This window comes from Palaemon carinicauda, chromosome 10 (assembly GCF_036898095.1).
Source record: "Palaemon carinicauda isolate YSFRI2023 chromosome 10, ASM3689809v2, whole genome shotgun sequence".
NCBI classification, from domain to species: domain Eukaryota; kingdom Metazoa; phylum Arthropoda; class Malacostraca; order Decapoda; family Palaemonidae; genus Palaemon; species Palaemon carinicauda.
The window spans coordinates 65408298-65427861 of NC_090734.1; the positions used below are offsets into that span (position 1 = coordinate 65408298).

The 19564-nt window shown below is 33.9% G+C and overlaps 1 protein-coding gene across 2 annotated transcripts in view; it reads right to left on the minus strand.

The window, feature by feature from the left end:
* Positions 1-19564, minus strand: part of LOC137648622 (uncharacterized) — a 448032-nt gene that overhangs the window by 18539 nt on the left and 409929 nt on the right. For both annotated transcript variants that reach the window (XM_068381561.1, XM_068381562.1), the window contains exons 15-20: positions 18696-18837; positions 14676-14781; positions 12311-12448; positions 11457-11633; positions 9076-9147; positions 8827-8938 (exon numbers count right to left, since the gene is read on the minus strand). In XM_068381561.1, the coding sequence (XP_068237662.1) occupies positions 8827-8938; positions 9076-9147; positions 11457-11633; positions 12311-12448; positions 14676-14781; positions 18696-18837 (747 nt within the window). The remainder of the gene's footprint in view (positions 1-8826; positions 8939-9075; positions 9148-11456; positions 11634-12310; positions 12449-14675; positions 14782-18695; positions 18838-19564) is intronic.

The window sequence follows — 19564 nt, forward strand, 5'->3', positions numbered from 1 at the left end:
CGTATTATGACCACTGTTAATGTTTGGAAAGGAAACTTGGGGTTTAAGATGGAAAGAGGAAGCAAAGCTTGAGAGACCAGAGATGAGAATGATAAGGTTGATTACAGAAATATATCTGTTTAAATGATTGAAAAATTATGAAATAAGAATGATAGGTGAAGTAAAGATTTCTGAGATGATATGAGTGTCACAACTGAGATGTTTTGGGCACGTGTTAAGAATGGATGGTGGGGGAAGAGTGAGGAGGATTTGGGAGGAACCTGTAAGGGGAAGAAGATCAAGAGGGAGGCCGAGTACTAGATGGCGAGAAAAGGTGAAGGATGAAATGGAAGGGAGAGGTTTGGTGGAAGAGGATGCTTTTGATTAAAAGGATTGGAGAGGGAGCATCAGACAACCGACCACTTAATATAGGAATAGCTGTGTGGAAGAAGATATATATATATATATATATATCATACAATGGTCACATGTCTGGGAACCAAACATATATATATATATATATATATACATATATATATATATATATAAACACACACACATATATATATATATATATATATAAATTACGACTGGCAAGCTATACAACCTCTCGAGTTCCAAACTCACCTGTTTGTTTTTACATTAAATCTGTTGCAATTGAAAATATTAATACCCGAGCTCTGAGACAGTTGTATATAATACACTGAATATCCAAAGGTCTCTTAAGTACACTCGAAATAAAACTGGGTAATTATTTTTACGTTCTATTCAAAACAATTCTTACTTCAATTCTTTAACAGGGGTACGAGTGAATACTAATTTAAACACTGGTGATTGGAATAATATACTCCTTACAAAAATAAATATATTCTATATAAATTACAACACTGAAAAGAATTTACATAAAACAAATAAATCACTCGAAATACTAAGTTTGAACAAAACTTAGATTAAGACAAAAATGTTATGATCTGAAAATTATATAATCACTTGACTTGAAATACTAAATCTGAATAAACCTTAGACTAAGATAAAAGAAATAGTACTTATGAAAATTACACAATCACTTGTTTCACTTGAAATAATATTTTACACATTTAATTATAGTCTTAACACTCAATGAATATAGTTAACCAGATAACAATACAAATTCCTTTCACGTTACTACAGGGCCAGTTACAAAAGCTCTAAGAGAATTTTTATAAATACTCACTATGTTTACAAAAACCTGTCACACCAAAACTTGAAATTTCACAGAACACTTTTAAAACAATACACTGAGCTGAGAAAGAGAGAGGGAGATGGCTAAGACTTAAGGCTGGAATTCTCTATCGGATCTATGCAACCCTGGGATCGCCTTTATATGAAACTTAGCTACTTCCAGAATGTTCCAGGCCCAAAATCTGGTAGCTTGGGGGCTGGCCTAAGGGTGTCATAGTTACCAAGTATTGCTCTCTTGAAGACGTACCCATGCAACCCTCTGTCCTCGAAATGAAAAAAAAAAGATAAGATCTAATGCTAGGATTTTCGGGAATATTCCAAAGAACATGGCACAATATAAGAATTGCGTATTTTCTCTCAAACATGACGCAATATCTCATGAAATCATAAAAGAACATTACATAAGCCCTTATTCATATCTCGCACGAATCACATAACACTCTCAAACAGATTACGTAAGACTTTGTAACAAAATTAGGTGAAATAAAAGGTTAATTCTTAAAAATAACGTATATTTACATATACTGCCTTAAATAAAGAGTACAATGAAATTAACGACGAAAGTCTTACGCAATTTACATACAAATCTTAAATCTTCACGAGAGGAACTCATCTTAAGAGCTGGCTAACCTCTCTTCAATGCATAAATGAAATATATAAGTAAATCTTGAATAAATTATTGTATATATATATATATATATATGTGTATATATATGTACATATATACGTATATATATATATATATATATATGTATATTTATATATAAATATATGTACATATATGTATATGTGTTATATATATATATATATATATATATGTATATATATATACATATATTACATATATTTAGGTATATAAATATACATATATATATATATATATATATATGTATATTTATATATAAATATATGTACATATATATATGTGTTATATATATATATATATATATATATATATATATATATATATATATATAAGTGTGTATATTTATTTACTTAATATATATATATATATATATATATATATATATATATATATATATATATATATATATATATATATATATATATATAAATAACATAATGCCAACATGAACGATTTATTGGGATGACCCAAAACCAATATTATTTCATTGTTCTGATTGCCTTCGATTACCCTTTGATTACATGGTCTTTTCACTCACTCTGGCTTTCATGGGCACAATAACAGTAAATGTATCCAATGTCATTTATAATATATGGCATTATGGCATATACATACACACACACACACACACATATATATATATATATATATATAAATATATATATATATATATATATATAATATATATATGTATATACACACACACATATATATATATATATATATACATATATGTATATATATGTATATATACACACACATATATATATATATATATATATATATATATATGCATATATGATATATATATATATATATATATACATATACAGATTGTTATATTCAAATATTATATATGTAATTAGAATAACCAAAACACGAATCTTCTAAGGTGGGATATGGTTGGTATGGAGAGGAGAACGGAGAGGGGTGGAATGGTCTGTAGGTTATTTGTGGTGTAGGTGGAGGGACTAGATGCGTATTCTACCCCTTAATATTCAGATTCTGTATAACACCTGACATTGGATTAGGATTAATGTCCTTCAGCCAACCTAATGCATATAGTAATATGGTAGGTTCGACATGAATTAGGTTGGAATGTTATAGGTAATGTGCTTGAATATCAATCTGATCCAACGATTGCTTTAGAAGATATTTGCATTAAAAGGTGTTTGTCCACCTCTGAAATCAATATTAGTAATAGATATTATTTGGAGATTTATGTTACAAAGAAAATAAATACATATGGTGGCGGCTATGATAAACAATCCTTTATGCATCCAGTTAAAAAATTCACCAGTAATTGAGTTTACTCAAAACTATTATATTCTAGAAAACATGAACTGTAATAGGTGCCTGTCGGTCCATATTGTGATTCAAATATGTTGAAACGCCTAGTCATGATGCAGTACTTACAAACTTAGCAGTGGAACACAATCGAAACATCAGGTAGATAGTCCTGTGTCTTTATATCCCAGGATTTTTGGAAATAAGAATGTTCCCTATACTCTATTTTTTTTTCTTAAGCTGGCATAAATGTATTAAATTGGAGCCACTTGCTTACTTCTGATTAGCTGGACCTCAGTTTGTCCGGATTCATCAATTTTCTACACACACAATTATGATATAGAGATACTGCTACAGAGTGAATGACAAGTGGTATTATGAGTATTATATAAAAACTAATTAAATTACCTGCAATTATGAAGAACCTGCATATGAACTCAAGTGTGATCATTTATCAATTAATTTCGAATAAACATCGAACCTGAGGCCTTGCAACAATGCTCCAAATACAGAATATCACTTTTGTTTATTTAAAACTCTAATTATATCACAATAGGTAGTAGGTTGGCCAAGGCACCAGCCACCCGTTGAGATACTACCGCTAGAGAGTTATTGGGCCCTTTGACTGGCCAGACAGTACTGCATTGGATCCCTTTCTCTGGTTACGGCTCATTTCATCTTTCCCGACACATACACAGAATAGTCTGGCCTATTGTTTACACATTTTCCTCTTTCTTCATACACTTGATAACACTGAAATTACCAAACACGTCTTCTTCTTTCACGAGGTTAATTACTCCACTGTAATTGTCCAGTGGTTACTTTCCTCTTGGCAAGTGTAGAAGAGACTCTTTAACTATGGTAAGCAGCTCCTCTAGGAGGACACTCCAAAATCAAACCATTTTTCTCTAGTCTTGGATAGTGCCATAGCCTCTGTACCATGGTCTTCCACTGTCTTGAATTAGAGTTCTCTTGCTTGAGGGTACACTCGGCACACTATCCTGTTTCTCTCCCTCTTGTTATTTTGAAGTTTTTATAGTTTATATACACATTTCTACACGCGTGCTTGATGCATGGCTTTGCCTTCAAAAGACGATAGAGTAACAATGAAGAAAATTTTAATAGCAGTGGACACCTTACATCAGGTAGTAGGCTCATCAGCCAGAGTCGTAATGTAATGATAAATGCATTAAAATTGTTCACATTTGGTGGACTGGGCTATTCAAAACTATAAAATATACGAAGCTCAGAATTGACATATGCAACCTAAGGTTATTAAATACAAATATAGTACAGAAAAAAGAACAGTAGCATGGCTTTTCTATATGATTTATAATACTAAATATATTGCTAGCAAATGAAATATAAACATGTTTGAAATAGCAAATTACGAGCAATGTAGGCTAATCAATTAAATATCCTTCATAATTTTATGTACTTACTAAGGCCCTTCCCCCAATTTTGGGTGGTAGCCGACATCAAACAAAGGAACAAAAGGGGGTCTTTCCTCTCTCCGCTCCTCCCAGCCTGATGAGGGATTCAGCCGAGTTTGGCCGGTACAGCCCACCCTTCCCCGTTATCCACCAGAAAAGAAGTTCCATACGCTGAATCCCCTACTGCTGATACCTCCGCGGTCACCAAGGCGACCAGAGGAAGCAGCAGGGCTTTGATTACAAATATGCTAGTATAATTAGGAAATTGAAGTGTTGTTTAATGAATTTAGGTGGCAAGTGTTGGTGAGATTAACTTCTGACTTTTTTTGCAATTACCAGTAGGATTGGATTGTTTGAACTGATGAATTTTGCAGGTAAGTGCTCTAGGCTGATGGTAGATAAAGTTACACTCACTTTGTGAGGCTAATATAGTGGATGATGTAACTACCATGGGATTTTTGGTATAAAAAATTATACAGCAGAAAAGAATAGGTGTAATTGTTTTAATACAGAAGGCTTATAACATGAGGTCGCATTCTGAATATCATGCATTTGTGCAATAACAATATTAATGTAGAAGAAAGTTGTGTATATTGTGGAGGATTGATTTTTGTTTTATTTTTATTTATTTTTTGCTTGCCAAATCCAGAGAGAGAGAGAGAGAGAGAGAGAGAGAGAGAGAGAGAGAGAGAGAGAGTGTGTGTGTGTGTCAGCGAGTGAAAGGTAGTTAGTGGATCGATTGTTTGTTGTGAGAGAGACTGTTGGTATAAATGAGATTGTTTGTTTATGTTTTTAGTTAGGTTACGACAGTGGTGAATGTCTTGGGTGAATGATTATTTTGATTTGACTGCAGCAGTTGTGTTTGTGAGTGCTGGATTATGATTTTTATTCTTTTACCAGCGTAGAAGTGTTTGATTATTTTTGAGTAAGTATAGTTTTGTTTATATTTATTTGCTTGTCGTGATTGTGAATGATAGGAACAATTTATTATTTATCTTTGATTATAGTGCGATAGTTTAGTTAGTTAGGAGTGTTTGTAAGTGTTTTTCTTTTTTTCATTTGCAGGCCGTAATTCCTCCTTTGGAGAGAACTTATTTTTGAATGTTGCTCAACCGTTGATGACCTAGCCTGTATTACGATTATATTTAGACTGCTCTTTGGAATGACCAATTGTTGATGACCTGGATTGCGTTAAAGAACCTGATTTGATTGTTCTTGTGCTATAATATTATGACGATGATGATGATGATAATGATGATATAGACTGCCCAATCAAGTGAGGTAGGTGTAGCAGATTGCCACAAAATATCTGTCTGCCACAGAGTTATTGTGCCCAGTGTTGCGTCTGCCAGAGAGTTGTGGCATTGGCCTGAAAGGACTGTTGGCCCTTGTGCGGACAGAGAGGTCCACACATAAACAAATATTGGTTTTGGTGTGCGGTAAATTTTAAGTTTTGTTAAGGGTTTTGTTGGTTTATTTGAGTGGTGTTACGTTTGATGTTCATTTTTGTTAAGTTTATGATTAGTTTTAAGTGTAATTATTTTGGTTGTGGATGGTTTTATTTTAAGTGTTAGTTTTTAAGAAATATAGTATTAAGGTTTTGTTTTTATGCCCTTTTTGTCCAAGAGTCCCGCTGCTGATAACGTAAGGGGAAAGTTTTTGTTGAGGAGACTATTGTCAGTTAGAGTGACTCAAGGGTGTGGGGGTTGTTCTTGCAACATCCCGCCACAATATGATTATCAAAAGGAATGCCATGCTGAAACTTTAAGATTAGTTCCTAAAAATGGCATGCAAACTTATTTTGTTGGAAAAATGCAAAAAGGTAGCCTCACTATTGGAAACATTAAGACAGGGAGCTAGGCTGTGCATTGAGTGTAGAAGACTTTTCTAATGGAAATTCCTGAGTAAGCACATTATTCTGTGCGATTCCTTGTGTCAGTTTATACTGTATAATTTCGTACCATCGAACTTTTACTTATAATGCTAAGTTAGAAACAGTGACTGTCCACCATGTCTCATAGCCTGATTTTTTTTTTTTTTTTTTTTTTTTGTAGCTACAAGGCATCTTCGTGTTAACCTCACCCTTAGCGATATTTATGTATTCTTTTATTACACAAGATTTGTGAACAGGTGCAATATAGACTTCAAGGGTAATAACCCTAATATGTGAAGGCGCTTGAATGAATATATTTCTAGTAAACTAGTAAGGAGGTTAAAACAGAACACTGGAAACGCACACCAAGTACACTTTCACTAACTAGGGAATTTATTTGCATCAATATACTATTAAATAGAACATATAGAGGAAATGAGTGACCTAGCCTTACTTGAATTATTTTTGGTTATGATTTAACATTTTTGCAAAAAGTGTGAAGAGTTTTTGCACGTACTTATGAGAGTAGATTTATTCTTCTACATATTATTTTATCCCAGTCACAGGTTTTCCTCGAAATTAGTTTTAGTGTTGTTTTTGTATTCATTTACTTTTTCATACCGTCTGATTTATCTGTTCCAGTATCTTTGTCTTTTACTGCAGAAAGGTTGAGCTGATCTGATGAAGGTGGCAAAGTTTGCCTGAGGTTGAAAGACGAGGGACTTATTTGCGTGAGCACTGGTGTTTAGGAGGCTGCAGGTGCTCTTGTACCAACCGTGTGTCACACGATCGTACATAGTTCATTTTGTGTATATATTATGCTTGTATCTTCACTCTTCCCTCGCACTAAAAAGAGCCTGAATAAACATGTCTGTTTTTCTCATCGGTAACGGTGTCAATTTTAAACATGAAAATTCTTGTTGCCTTTAGCTTTTGTATACAAAGGAGAGTGTTCTATAATAAACTCACTCAGTTGCTTTTATCCTGTCTTTGAGTCACAACCTTCTCTCGGCCCGTCACATTCTTTTGGGGAATTCAGCTAGAATAGAATGTAGTTTCATTTATTTGTGTTAGTCCGGATATAAAAGAATGAGTGACTGTCTCGTAAATGGTAATCAATTCTGCTGAGCGGTACAACATTACATTGAAAGATGCAAACTAATTGAACATGGTACTTGTATGGATATTACTAAGTACTTTAAAAATTGCGTTCTCTTTTGAGATAATCTGTATATATTTGGATCATAATAAACAGTGTAGTAAAGATTCCTACGTTGGCTGAGAAAACCATTCTTTGACATTATTGTTAATAGGTTTTGGTTCATAGTGTCGGTTTTTGTTTGTTTATATTTATAGTTATGCTCATTGAATTGAGGATTGTTGACTGATTCAAGTAATTTTTAGGTAATTTCTGTTCATGTTATTTTTTTATGGATGATATAAACTTTGAAGGTTTAGTAAGTGATTTTGAAATTAATATTGAGTCCAGTATAAAGTATTATTGAAGATAAAACTGTACGTCATTATATGTGAATATATGGTTTTATATGCATGCATTTACACAGTAAATAAGTGAAAGTGTGTTTGATTGAGGACCACAGTGTCCAAAACACTCTGCATGGTCCCAGTATCAATTTGTCATGGATGGATTGGCTTTTCGTTGTAGGGAAGGAAGTCATCATTCCACTAGAAATATTTTATGACATAATATCGGCATTTGATTGGAATGACTTTGATTTGGTGTGCATATTACCTTGCGCATGCTCTGGTGCATTCCTATGCTTAGGAAAGACTTTTGTTTAGAAACGTAAATAACCAGAAAGTATATTACAGTACTGGAACACAAATGGTTCCATTAGTTTTATTTTAGTTGAGTCTTTGAACCATTCGTTTGATTGCTAATTTAACCAAGTTTATTCGTCTTCTCATGCTTATCTGTAAAACCTGTGTGCCAGTGTATTTTTAACATAAACTAGAATTACTAATCTGAACTCTTCAACTACAGTCTTCATTACCTGGGTAGAAAATAACCTGATCCCATTCAGAAATCTATTACGGCTTCCAATCCAGTCGAGCCTATATAAATTGTGCATTCTAGTTTTTATGGTAGAGGAAAAGGTTGGGAAGAGTATTATCTATCAGCTTCTCTATGAACAAAGAAATATATACATGAGTACCCAGGCCTTTTACAGCTACTAACGGTTAGAAATAGACAACTGCCCAGATAATTTTAGTCAATACAACGACATTCAAAACCTAATTGGGACAACTAGATTTCAGTTATGAACCTCTCTCTCTCTCTCTCTCTCTCTCTCTCTCTCTCTCTCTCTCTCTCTCTCTCTCTCTCTCTCTCTCTCTCTCTCTCTATGAAAATATATGAAACATACCAATAAGAATATTGATCATCTCCTGAGAAAGGCCTTCTGATGTATCAATAGTTTGGTTACATTTGCTGCGTAGCTTGACTTCAACGTCTTCTTCTATGGTACAGTTCATAGGCTGCAAATTGAAAATAAATTAACTGCTGGCACATTAAAATGAAATTATTAACTTAAATTGGAAGAAGGTGGATGATATCGTAAATTTCACGAACGATCTTCCTTTCAGTTCGATTAGAATGCAGATTAATCACTTACTTCATTTCTTTTAATCCTTCTCAATGATGAATCTGGAGCTGCACCATGAAGTCCACCAATTGCGCAAGTGGTCTGCAAATAAAAGTTTCTTATTTGATTAAAGCAACATCTATTGGAGATTTTAAACTATCTCTCGACCTCTTTTTCTTTACCCTTATTTCTTCCATTCTGATCAGTTTTCAAATTTGTAATCAATTCATAAAGCACTTATTCAACTTGACCTGAAAATGAAAATTCAGCCAGTTTATGTTTTTTGGACGAACCTGTTCTCAGTTTATATAAGGATGAAATTCTTGTCAATAAAAAGTTACAATTACACATCTTCAGGACGTCAGCATAGCAACCTGTTTCTATTTTTTATAATAAAACTTGTCTAAAACACAAATGATTGAACTTTCTCGGGATTTCTTTGCACCAAATGATACAATAACACTTAATGACTGGAAAGTAAGACAGCCACAGGGAGCAGAGGTACGGTACAGAGAAGGAGAAAAAGATTCTGCGAGGAAAGTAGGTCTAGCTATTGGAAGAATGGTAGAGCAACTAAATGAGAGGCTAAGAACAAAGGAAGGGGAAAAGGATATCTATAAGATTTCAAACTCGAGGAAAAGGCTAACGGAGGATTTGGGGTAACTGGTAGTCATCAGGGATAGAGATGGAAATATATTGCATAGGGATGATGACATTAAGAGGAGATGGAGAGAATATTATGATCAACCATTAGATACTGAAAATAAGAAAGAGGAGCTGGGAGAAGCACAAAGGGTAGAGGGGCCAGTGTCCAGTAATGGAGATACTGAATACAGAAGTGAAGCGGGCATCGAGTAAAATGAAGAAAGGTAAAGTACCAGGCCCATCTGAGTTTCAAATTGAAATGGTCAAGATACTAGCTACTGAGGAGGAAGAATGGATGCTGGATTTATTGAGAGCAATATGGGAAGAGGAAATAAGGCCTAAAGACCTTAAGGAGAGTCTAATGGTATCTATATTTCAGCAGAAAGGTAACGTCATGGAATGCAGTAACTACAGGGGAATTAAATTAACAGAGCAGAGTTTGTAAGTGTTAGAAAAGGTACTAGATGAGGGATTGAGAGAGATTGTAAAGATTGGGAAACAACAGTAGGGATTCATGACGAGGAGAGGGACAGTAGATGCCATCTTTATAGTAAGGCAGTTACAGGAAAATAAACTAGAGGGAAACCAGAAGCTCTTCTGTGCTTTTGTAGATTTAGAGAAGGCTTATGACAAAAACCAAGAGAAGTGATGTTTTGGCGCTTGAGGAAGGGGAAAGTCCTGGAGAAGTTGGTTAGAATGGTAGAGATGATTTACAAATGAACAAGGACAAAGTAATAACAGCTGTTGGAGAAACAGAAACCTTTGAAGTTGGTGTTGGATTACATTAGGGGTTAAAATTGAGCCCCTTTTTATTTGTGTTGTTCTTGGATGTGTTAAGTGAAGGGATCAGATGTGAAGAATTGTGGGAGTTGTTATATGCAAAAGAATTACAGAGAAGGGTGGTAGAGTGGCGAGAAACTTTGAAAAAGGTTTGTTTGCTGATAATTGTGGATAAGACTGAAGCTATGGTGAGCCGTGAGGAAGGTAAGGACAGGATAGTCATACATGAAAGTATAGTCTCAGTTATAAAACAGGTACAACAATATAGATACTGGGAATCTACTATAAATCAGGAGGGAGGATATGAGGCTAAAGTTAAGAATAGGATAAAGGCAGCATGGGGAAAGTGGAGGGAGGTAGCAGGAGTGGTATGCGATAGGAAAATGCCAATCAAGGTAAAAGTCAAGTTTTATAGCACAGTATTAAGACTACTGTTAATGTATGTATCAGAAACTTAAGCTTTAAGACGAAAAGAGGAAGCAAAGCTTGAGAGAACAGAGATGAGAATGATAAGGTGGATTATGGGAATATCACTGTTTGAAAGATTAGAAATAATGAAAAAAGAAGGATGGCAGGTTGTAGTAAAGATTACTGAGATGATAAGAGCGTCACGACTGAGATGGTGTTGGCACTTGTTAAGGATGGATGGTGGGGAAAGAGCGTGGAAGGCTTAGGAGGAACCTGTAAGGGGAAGAAGATCATGAGGGAGGCAGCGAATTAGATGATGTGATAAGGTGAAGGATGATATGGAGAGAAGAGCATTGGTGGAAGAGGATGCGTTTGATCGAAGGCATTGGAGAGGGCGCATTAGGCAACTGACCCCTTAATGTATGGATAATGTTGGGAAAAAAGGATACACAATAACAATGAAGGTGTCTTATTCGTAAAAATTTTCTTTAAACGTTGAATTTTCATCAATATCATGGCGTTGATAAGCTAGAGATCAAATCATATATGAACAATACCCCATTTTGCAGCTCCCCTACCTCCCACGAGTCTGGAAACTCTTCTCCTGTAGGAAATCTTGTCAACGTAGATGTGGTCCCATCTCTTTTGAAGAAGTCGTTACTGCTGTCTCCATCGAAATACCCACAGAGACCATATAATTTCTCATGGAAATTTGGCGATGCCCAAACTGATAAAGACGACCCACATTTTTCCACCTGAAAATTATACAAAACTTCAAGTAGTGAAACTCAGATATAAGGACGATGCAACCATTTGTCTCAGAAAGATTCAACAATATTCCTTCATAATCGTGGACCCAAACAAGATTCAACTTATTTGTAAATTTTGCGTCCTAATATCTTTGATACATTAGTTAGAACTTTAAACAAAACCACACTAAAAACTAACTTGGGTTACAATTTTCATGCAATAAAAATATAACCTCGATATATTTGATAATAAATCCAGCTTTTAATTAGACTTTTCATGATATTCATTTGATTTTCCGGATATGAAACAAAGAAAAGTAAATTGAGACATGACTGGGGTTCAATGTCGTTTTTACACCGTAAAAACACTCAAATTAATTAATTGTCAAAAGAAACTTTTCTATTCTTTGAGTTCACTGATATCTAATGAAACACAATACTAAACTTGATATATCTTTTATAGATTCCAAATATGTTAAATGAAGCTGATCATTTTGTTTTGTATTTCCTTACATCATTATTTGCACGTTGGTACCTTGACATCTTGACCTCCAAAGTAAACAGCTTAATTAAACCTGTCCTCGTAAATAGGAGTTTCGTGATAGTGAACAGGTAAGAGAAATTAACCTTTTCTAAAATTAAGAATAAGATTGACTAAAGAAAAAAATCCTCTCGATACTAACTGCAATGCTACTGGACCCAAGAAGGCGGATGCATCCATACCGATGCCTCCAGGCCAACACCGGGTGCTCCATTGTTCCTTCTTTCACGAGTGTAGGTGTCCTATCCGGAATCTCGTATGGTATCCCGTTTACCAGAATCTAAGTCCGAGAAAAATCTTTATCTATTACCTTAAATCACGATATTCAGAACTTTGAAATTAGGAAAATATTTGATGATTATATTTCAACCCAATATTCAAAATCTTGAAATTATTCTGAAAATATTCACTTACTTACTATATTAAAATATACTTTAAAACTAGGAAAATATATGATAATTATATCTAAATCCAATATTTAAACTCTCCATATTAATCGGAAATTATTCACTGATTATGATGCAATTCTATAGTCATATTCTAAATAGTATGAAAATATCCGCTTCTACATTTTGACTCAATAATAATAATAATAATAATAATAATAATAATAATAATAATAATAATAATAATGATAATAATAATAGCAATGATATTATGTAAATATCTGTACAAAAATATTTGCATTGCTGTTCAGTTATCGCCTTAAAGATTTTCTCAATTGTTAAAAACCAAACATTTTTGCCAATTCAACATTTTAGAACCGCAATATATTCAAAGATATTTCAACCAATGCGGCAAGGTAACTGTTAGGTATATTCAACAGTAAATGAGCCTATAGACAAGCTGTTGAGAGCAAGAATGTCACGAAAATTCAAACATTTGATGGAAAGTTTAAACAGGTTGTTGTTCTATTATCAATGCGGAAAGAGCAAGAGATACAAAAAGGCAAGAACGTCTACGACACTTAATTCATGTGAACTGTATTATATTATTATTATTATTATTATTATTATTATTATTAAATGCTAAGCTACAACCCTAGTTGGAAAAGCAGGATGCTATAAGCCCAGGGGCCCCAACAGGGAAAATAGCTCAGTGAGGAAAGGAAACAAGGAAAAATAAAATATTTTAAGAATATTAACAACATTAAAATAAATATTTCCTATATAAACGATAAAAACTTCAACAAAACAAGAGAAAGAGAAACTAAATAGAACAGTGTGCCTGAGTGTACCCTCAAGCAAGAGAACTCTAACCCAAGACAGTGGAAGGCCATGGTACAGAGGCTATAGCACTACCCAAGACTAGAGAACAATGGTTTGATTTTGGAGTGTCCTTCTCCTAGAAGAGCTGCTTACCATAGCTAAAGAGTCTCTTCTACCCTTACCAAGAGGAAAGTAGCCACTGAACAATTACATTGCCGTAGTTAACCCCTTGGGTGAAGAAGAATTGTTTAGTAATCTCAGTGTTGTCAGGTGTATGAGGACAGAGGAGAATCTGTAAAGAATAGGCCAGACTATTCGGTGTCTGTGTAGGCATAGGGAAAGAACCGTAACCAGAGAGAAGGATCCAATATGGTACTGTCTGGCCAGTCAAAGGACCCCCTAACTCTCTAGCGGTAGTATCTCAACGGGCGGCTGGTGCCCTGGAAACTAGTATATTTCTATAAAATTCAATAAAATGGACAAAGAAGTACTGGATATATACAGAAAATGGAAGAATGTATATCTGTTAGAGATACAAATACTACAATCAATTGGATAAGTTCTTGGAAACTGGTGGGTTTTATTAAGACGTTGAAAGGAATTGCACTATAATCCAGTTTTGTACACAGGAGTTTTAATCATTACAAATGTAATTTCAGCATATATATATATATATATATATATATATATATATATATATATATATATATATATATATATATTAGTTACATTTATTTATACAATCAACAGTAAAATTTATTATTGATTTAAAAGTTTGAATGTGGAATGGCTGTGATTGGAGGAGTGGGGAACTGGAACTTACCTATATTACTGAGCTAAAAAAGAATTTGCATATAAACAGCTCATCTGACCAAAGAAAGCAAAACCTCCTCTTTCTAAATCAGAAAAGGGTGTCTGAGAAAGGGGAAGAGAGATGCATAAAAAGATCTACACAAAATACTCCAAATGATAACCATGAAAAGAATAAATATTAGTAACGAAAGTGATGATAAAAACTAACTCTGATGATTACGATTAAAAGAGAGAGAGAGAGAGAGAGAGAGAGAGAGAGAGAGAGAGAGAGAGAGAGAGAGAGAGAGAGAGAGAGAGAGAGAGTAAACATGATTTGATTGTTCGTTTTAATTCAAGGAAAGTCTGACAACGACAATTTTATTTATTGGAACTCACCTCAATCACCTCCTTTCAGGTCTTAAAACTGAAAGACCAAAAGAGATAGATTACATTTCAACATGAAAACCTAATCAGAAACTAACATCCAAATTTTGAGATGTTCCATACCTTATAAAGTTGGGGACTATATCTTCCATAAGCTCCCATTTTAATGACTGTCATGGGGCTGTCTTTGAAAGTACTGGGTCCAACACATGCCGCCCCCCAACACTCCCTGTCAAAATATCAGAGTAGCTCTTTAATAGAGGAGCTATAATGATTTAGATCTGATTTATTTTTCATTCTGACCATTATTAAAAAAATATTGAAATTTAATTGTACTATATTACCATATATATATATATATATATATATATATATATATATATATATATATATATATATATATATATATATATATACAAATATATATATATATATATATATATATATATATATATATATATATATATATATATATATATATATATATATATATGGCTACCATTTTTGGAAACAGGTTCCCTTTTTATAGTCTGGCAAAAAAAATATTCTCCTATTACAGACATTGTTAGTGCTATATATTCATATGTAATTAGGATTATGTGATACTGTGGTAACAATATTGTTCGCGCAGGACTTATTTTCGCTTATTTCGTGTAGAATATTTTGTGCGAATTTAAATCCACGCCATTATAAAACTAACATCCGAAAAATTAATATATAATTTTCCTGCTCACTTACTAATGCTAAGACAACGTAGCGTTTATACCACAAATTAATTAAAACATCTTTTTTTCGCTTTGGTTGGGTCAGGCAGACCCGGTACCGATGGTGGTACTTTGCCATTCTTCAGCCATTGAAGAATACTGCTGGACATATTGTACTGTCCTTTTAAAATAAACAGAAAATTAATTTTATATACAGTTGGTGAAGTGGTTCGATTTCTCAAAAACAAGAATGACAGTGAAAAGACGTAAAGTAAAAAAAAAAAAAAAGTTAAAAAATAATCATCCCCTCGATTGTTGTTTTAGGATAATTGTTTAGGCATAAGTTACTTATATAAAAAGTCTCCAAGGTAAAGTGCCAGTTATATACATGTCAGTTTCTCACTACCAAACAGACCGTTGGTTGGGTGGGGGGATACGATAGCAGGAAATTAAAAATACGCGAAATTACGACCACACTCACATAGAATTTTTAACGTTTGCGCGAACTTTCATGCCTGCGAATATAAATGATACTACAGTGTATAAAAAACTACTAAGAAGTACCAATACAAGAATGAAATGAATTTGTATCAATGTTTCTCAAGTCCTTATCAATGTAATATGGATATGTATGGGAGGATTTTGATAAGAATGCTTATTTAGAAATAAGAGATGAGGAATAACGAATGTGAAGTAATATTGGAAATCGTTATGAATTTATTTATTAATTTATTTTTTTTCATGAATGTTTATTTGCCGGTAGCTTGCGCCTGGATTGTCCCCTCTGAGGGGTAGATCAGTTGAGACGTAAACTTGATACGAGTAATACGCAGTAAAATAATCTAGTCAGCTACCTGAAGCTTTATTAGATTATCTCTGTTAAGGGTACAAATCTATTCACTTAGAGTGGCAAGTCTGCAAGATAGCCAACAAGGAGCAAAGCAAAACCGCATTTTGTGACGTGCCTCAAACATGTATGAATTAATGAAAGGTATTCATATACCCCTAAGGGTCATTCAAGAGTGAGTATTGTGTGTATAAAGTATATTAAACGGCTTGTGTCAATAAGGTTAACAGTGAGATAAAATTTGACAACATATTAATAGTAATGAAAATGGGTTGAAATGAGTGTGTGTTACATTCAAAAGCTTTTGCCATTCCGGTTGCTTGGAGTCCAATGGCAGTTACTATGATAACTGCGTGGAAGGAAAAGATATACAGTAGAGCATTCTGCTCGATTTGCATGTCCGATGCTTGTTGCATGTGCATTACATGACTTCTCCCTGTAGCAGAAAGAGCGCCTCCTGTACTAGAGACTCGTACTGTTGGCAGGACGTCTAGGTAGTATGTAGGCCAGGGCACCAACCACCCATTGAGATATTACCACTAGAGTCGTTGGGCCTTTTGACTGGCCAGACAGTACTACATTGGATCCTTTTCTCTGGTTACGGCTCCTTTTCCCTTTGCCTACACATGCACCGAATAGTCTGGCCTATTCTTTACATATTCTCCTCTGACAACACTGAGGTTACCAAACAATTCTTCTTCGCTAAAAGGGTTAACTACTGCACTGCAATTGGTCAGAGGAGACGTAACTTACGGTAAGTAGCGCATCTAGGAGAAGGGTACTCCAAAATCAAGCCATTATTCTTTAATCTTGGGCAGTGCCATAGCCTCTGTCCCATGGTCTTCCAGTCTGAGGATAGAATTCTCTCGCTTGATGGTACACTCAGGCATGCTATTCTATAGTATCTTATTTCTCTTCTTGTTTGTTGAAGTTTTAGTAGTTTATACATGAAAGATTTATTTTAATGGTGTTACTGTTCTTAAAATATTTTGTTTTAATTGTCAATTAATTCTCTTGCCGTTTATTTCCTTATTTCTTTTCCTCACTGTGCTATTTTCCCTGTTGGAGCCCTTGGGCTTATAGTATCTTGCTTTTCCAACTAGGGTTGTAGCTTAAGCAGGTCATACATGCAGAGGGCTGGTGCGCTGATTTGACTGCTGTTGGCACAAACCAGCTAATCCCTAGCGTGTGTGGGCCGGGCTGGGGGGGGGGGGGGTGTAAGCAGGACAAACCCGGCGCGACTAGTCGTCCTCTCATCCTTTCTGCATGTTTGATCGGACAGGCTGGTCCCGCCGAGAGTGGCAGTACCTCAGCTAGTCTCTTGAGTGCGTTGGGACGGGCTGACATGGTGACTGGGATGACTCTCCTATTTTGACACTTACAGTATTATTATAAAACCATAATTCGCCTCTTGATCGGAGAGCTTTTTATGGTATAATGATAAACTGATTGCATTTCACAATCTTTTGATTTATTACTGTATGGAAACTGTTTTTGCTTTATCAATTTTATGTTATAGGAGACCGCCCTTTCTCTCTTTTCCCAATGTCAAAATATTAATGAGGGTACTAATCCTGTACAGGTGACGTAGGATGGATATAGTAGAGAACTTTGGAGGAGCAATCCAGGTGCAACCTGCACAGTCAAACCGTGGCCACCGAGATTAGAAGGCTTCTTCAACTTAGGCCCGCATCGTCTACAGTAGGCCGACCTGACTATCGTGATGCTTTTGTGCTAGCTACGTTGTAAGCCTGTTGCGAAGTGTTCAATACCTTAAGATGTATATATATATATATATATATATATATATATATATATATATATATATATATATATATATATATATATATATATATACATATATATAAATATATATATAAATATATATATATATATATATATATATATATATATATATATATATATATATATATATATATATAATTCTATACAGTATGAGAAGCTGTCAATTGGTATTTCCTTCAGGTTTTCGTGTAACAATCCATGTGTTCGAACATAGACGATTAAATTTAGTGATTTCTCCAAACGTCTGCAAAAGATGAATTTCCTTAGTGAGAATAGGATGGCTGGATATGATGAAGATGAGACAAAACAGCTTCGTTTTCCTTCAAGATCATAAAAAAAAATAAGTCCTAAAATATTCTCTTCGACTAATAGTAAAAAAGATAAAAATATGTGATTAAGATAAGTAAACAATTTTCAAGATATCGGTGAGTCTTGAAGGTCAAAAGAAAATTATTTTTGTTCTAAGTAATCAATGTCCTTGTCCGCTATGTTCTACACAGGTCTCACTAAATTAGAGGAGCCTTATGCTATTAGTATTAATCGGTTTGCTTGTATCTCATTATGATATACTGTGAAGACACAATTTCAATGCCTAAGTTGAACTAACTTTAACACGAGTCATAATGGTACTATGTTATAATACATAATTTTTAACTGTTGGTCACTTTATAAAAAACTTAATTTTTTTGCAATTTAAGAGCACGCTACTAGAAATTTTCAGTTTTATATCTAAATTAAAGACAGATTTTACAGTTCACTACCAGTACTAAAAGCAAAATACATTACATAAACTCCGAGTTGACTGCGTATTGAGGATCGGTCGTAGTTCCATCTTGAGCCAAAGTATATTCACAAGTGCCATGATAATCATAGCTATGTCCATCAAAGGTGATCAAATGAGGATCCCAGTACGCTTTACATTCACTACCTGAATTTAGGATGAATCAACAGGAAAAAAATAACGTAAAAACATTAGTTGTAACATTATAATAAATTTATTCATTGTTATGGATGGAAATATATAGATACAGGTAATGAATACCAATAGAACAGTACACCATGAACATTGAATGTAAAAAGAATACCTAACACAGAAAGCTAGAATATGTAAAGTCTTGGAATTTTGAATTCCATAGTCATTTGAAGGGCACTGTACGAGTTTAAGAACATTTTAATCAAAGGAAAAAATCAACAAGAAAATCATCATTCACTCAAATTCTTTACAGCCCCCAAATATATAAATAGAAGTAAAAGATAAAAATAACGTAGTATAGTATATCATAAATATTGAACAATTGATTAACATCACAATGTTATGATAAATGGGGCAAAATAATACCTTGCACAAAAAATAGAACACGGAAACATATCAACTTTCAAATTTCACTGTCATATTTTTCCTCTTATTGCACTTCTGAAATAGACCGTCATTAAGTTTGAACCAGGCAATAATAGTAATGATAATACAGAAGTTATATCATCTGTGAAACTTCATCTATTTTTCTTTTGATATTAATTTTCTTTGATGTTTCTCTCAGAAAATATTTGACTCTATCTCATGCTTTATAGTTCATATGGGTTAACTAGATTCTTTTTTATTTATTAGTAAACTAATTAAATAGGACAGCAATTCGGGGACTAGACCCCCTTTGAGA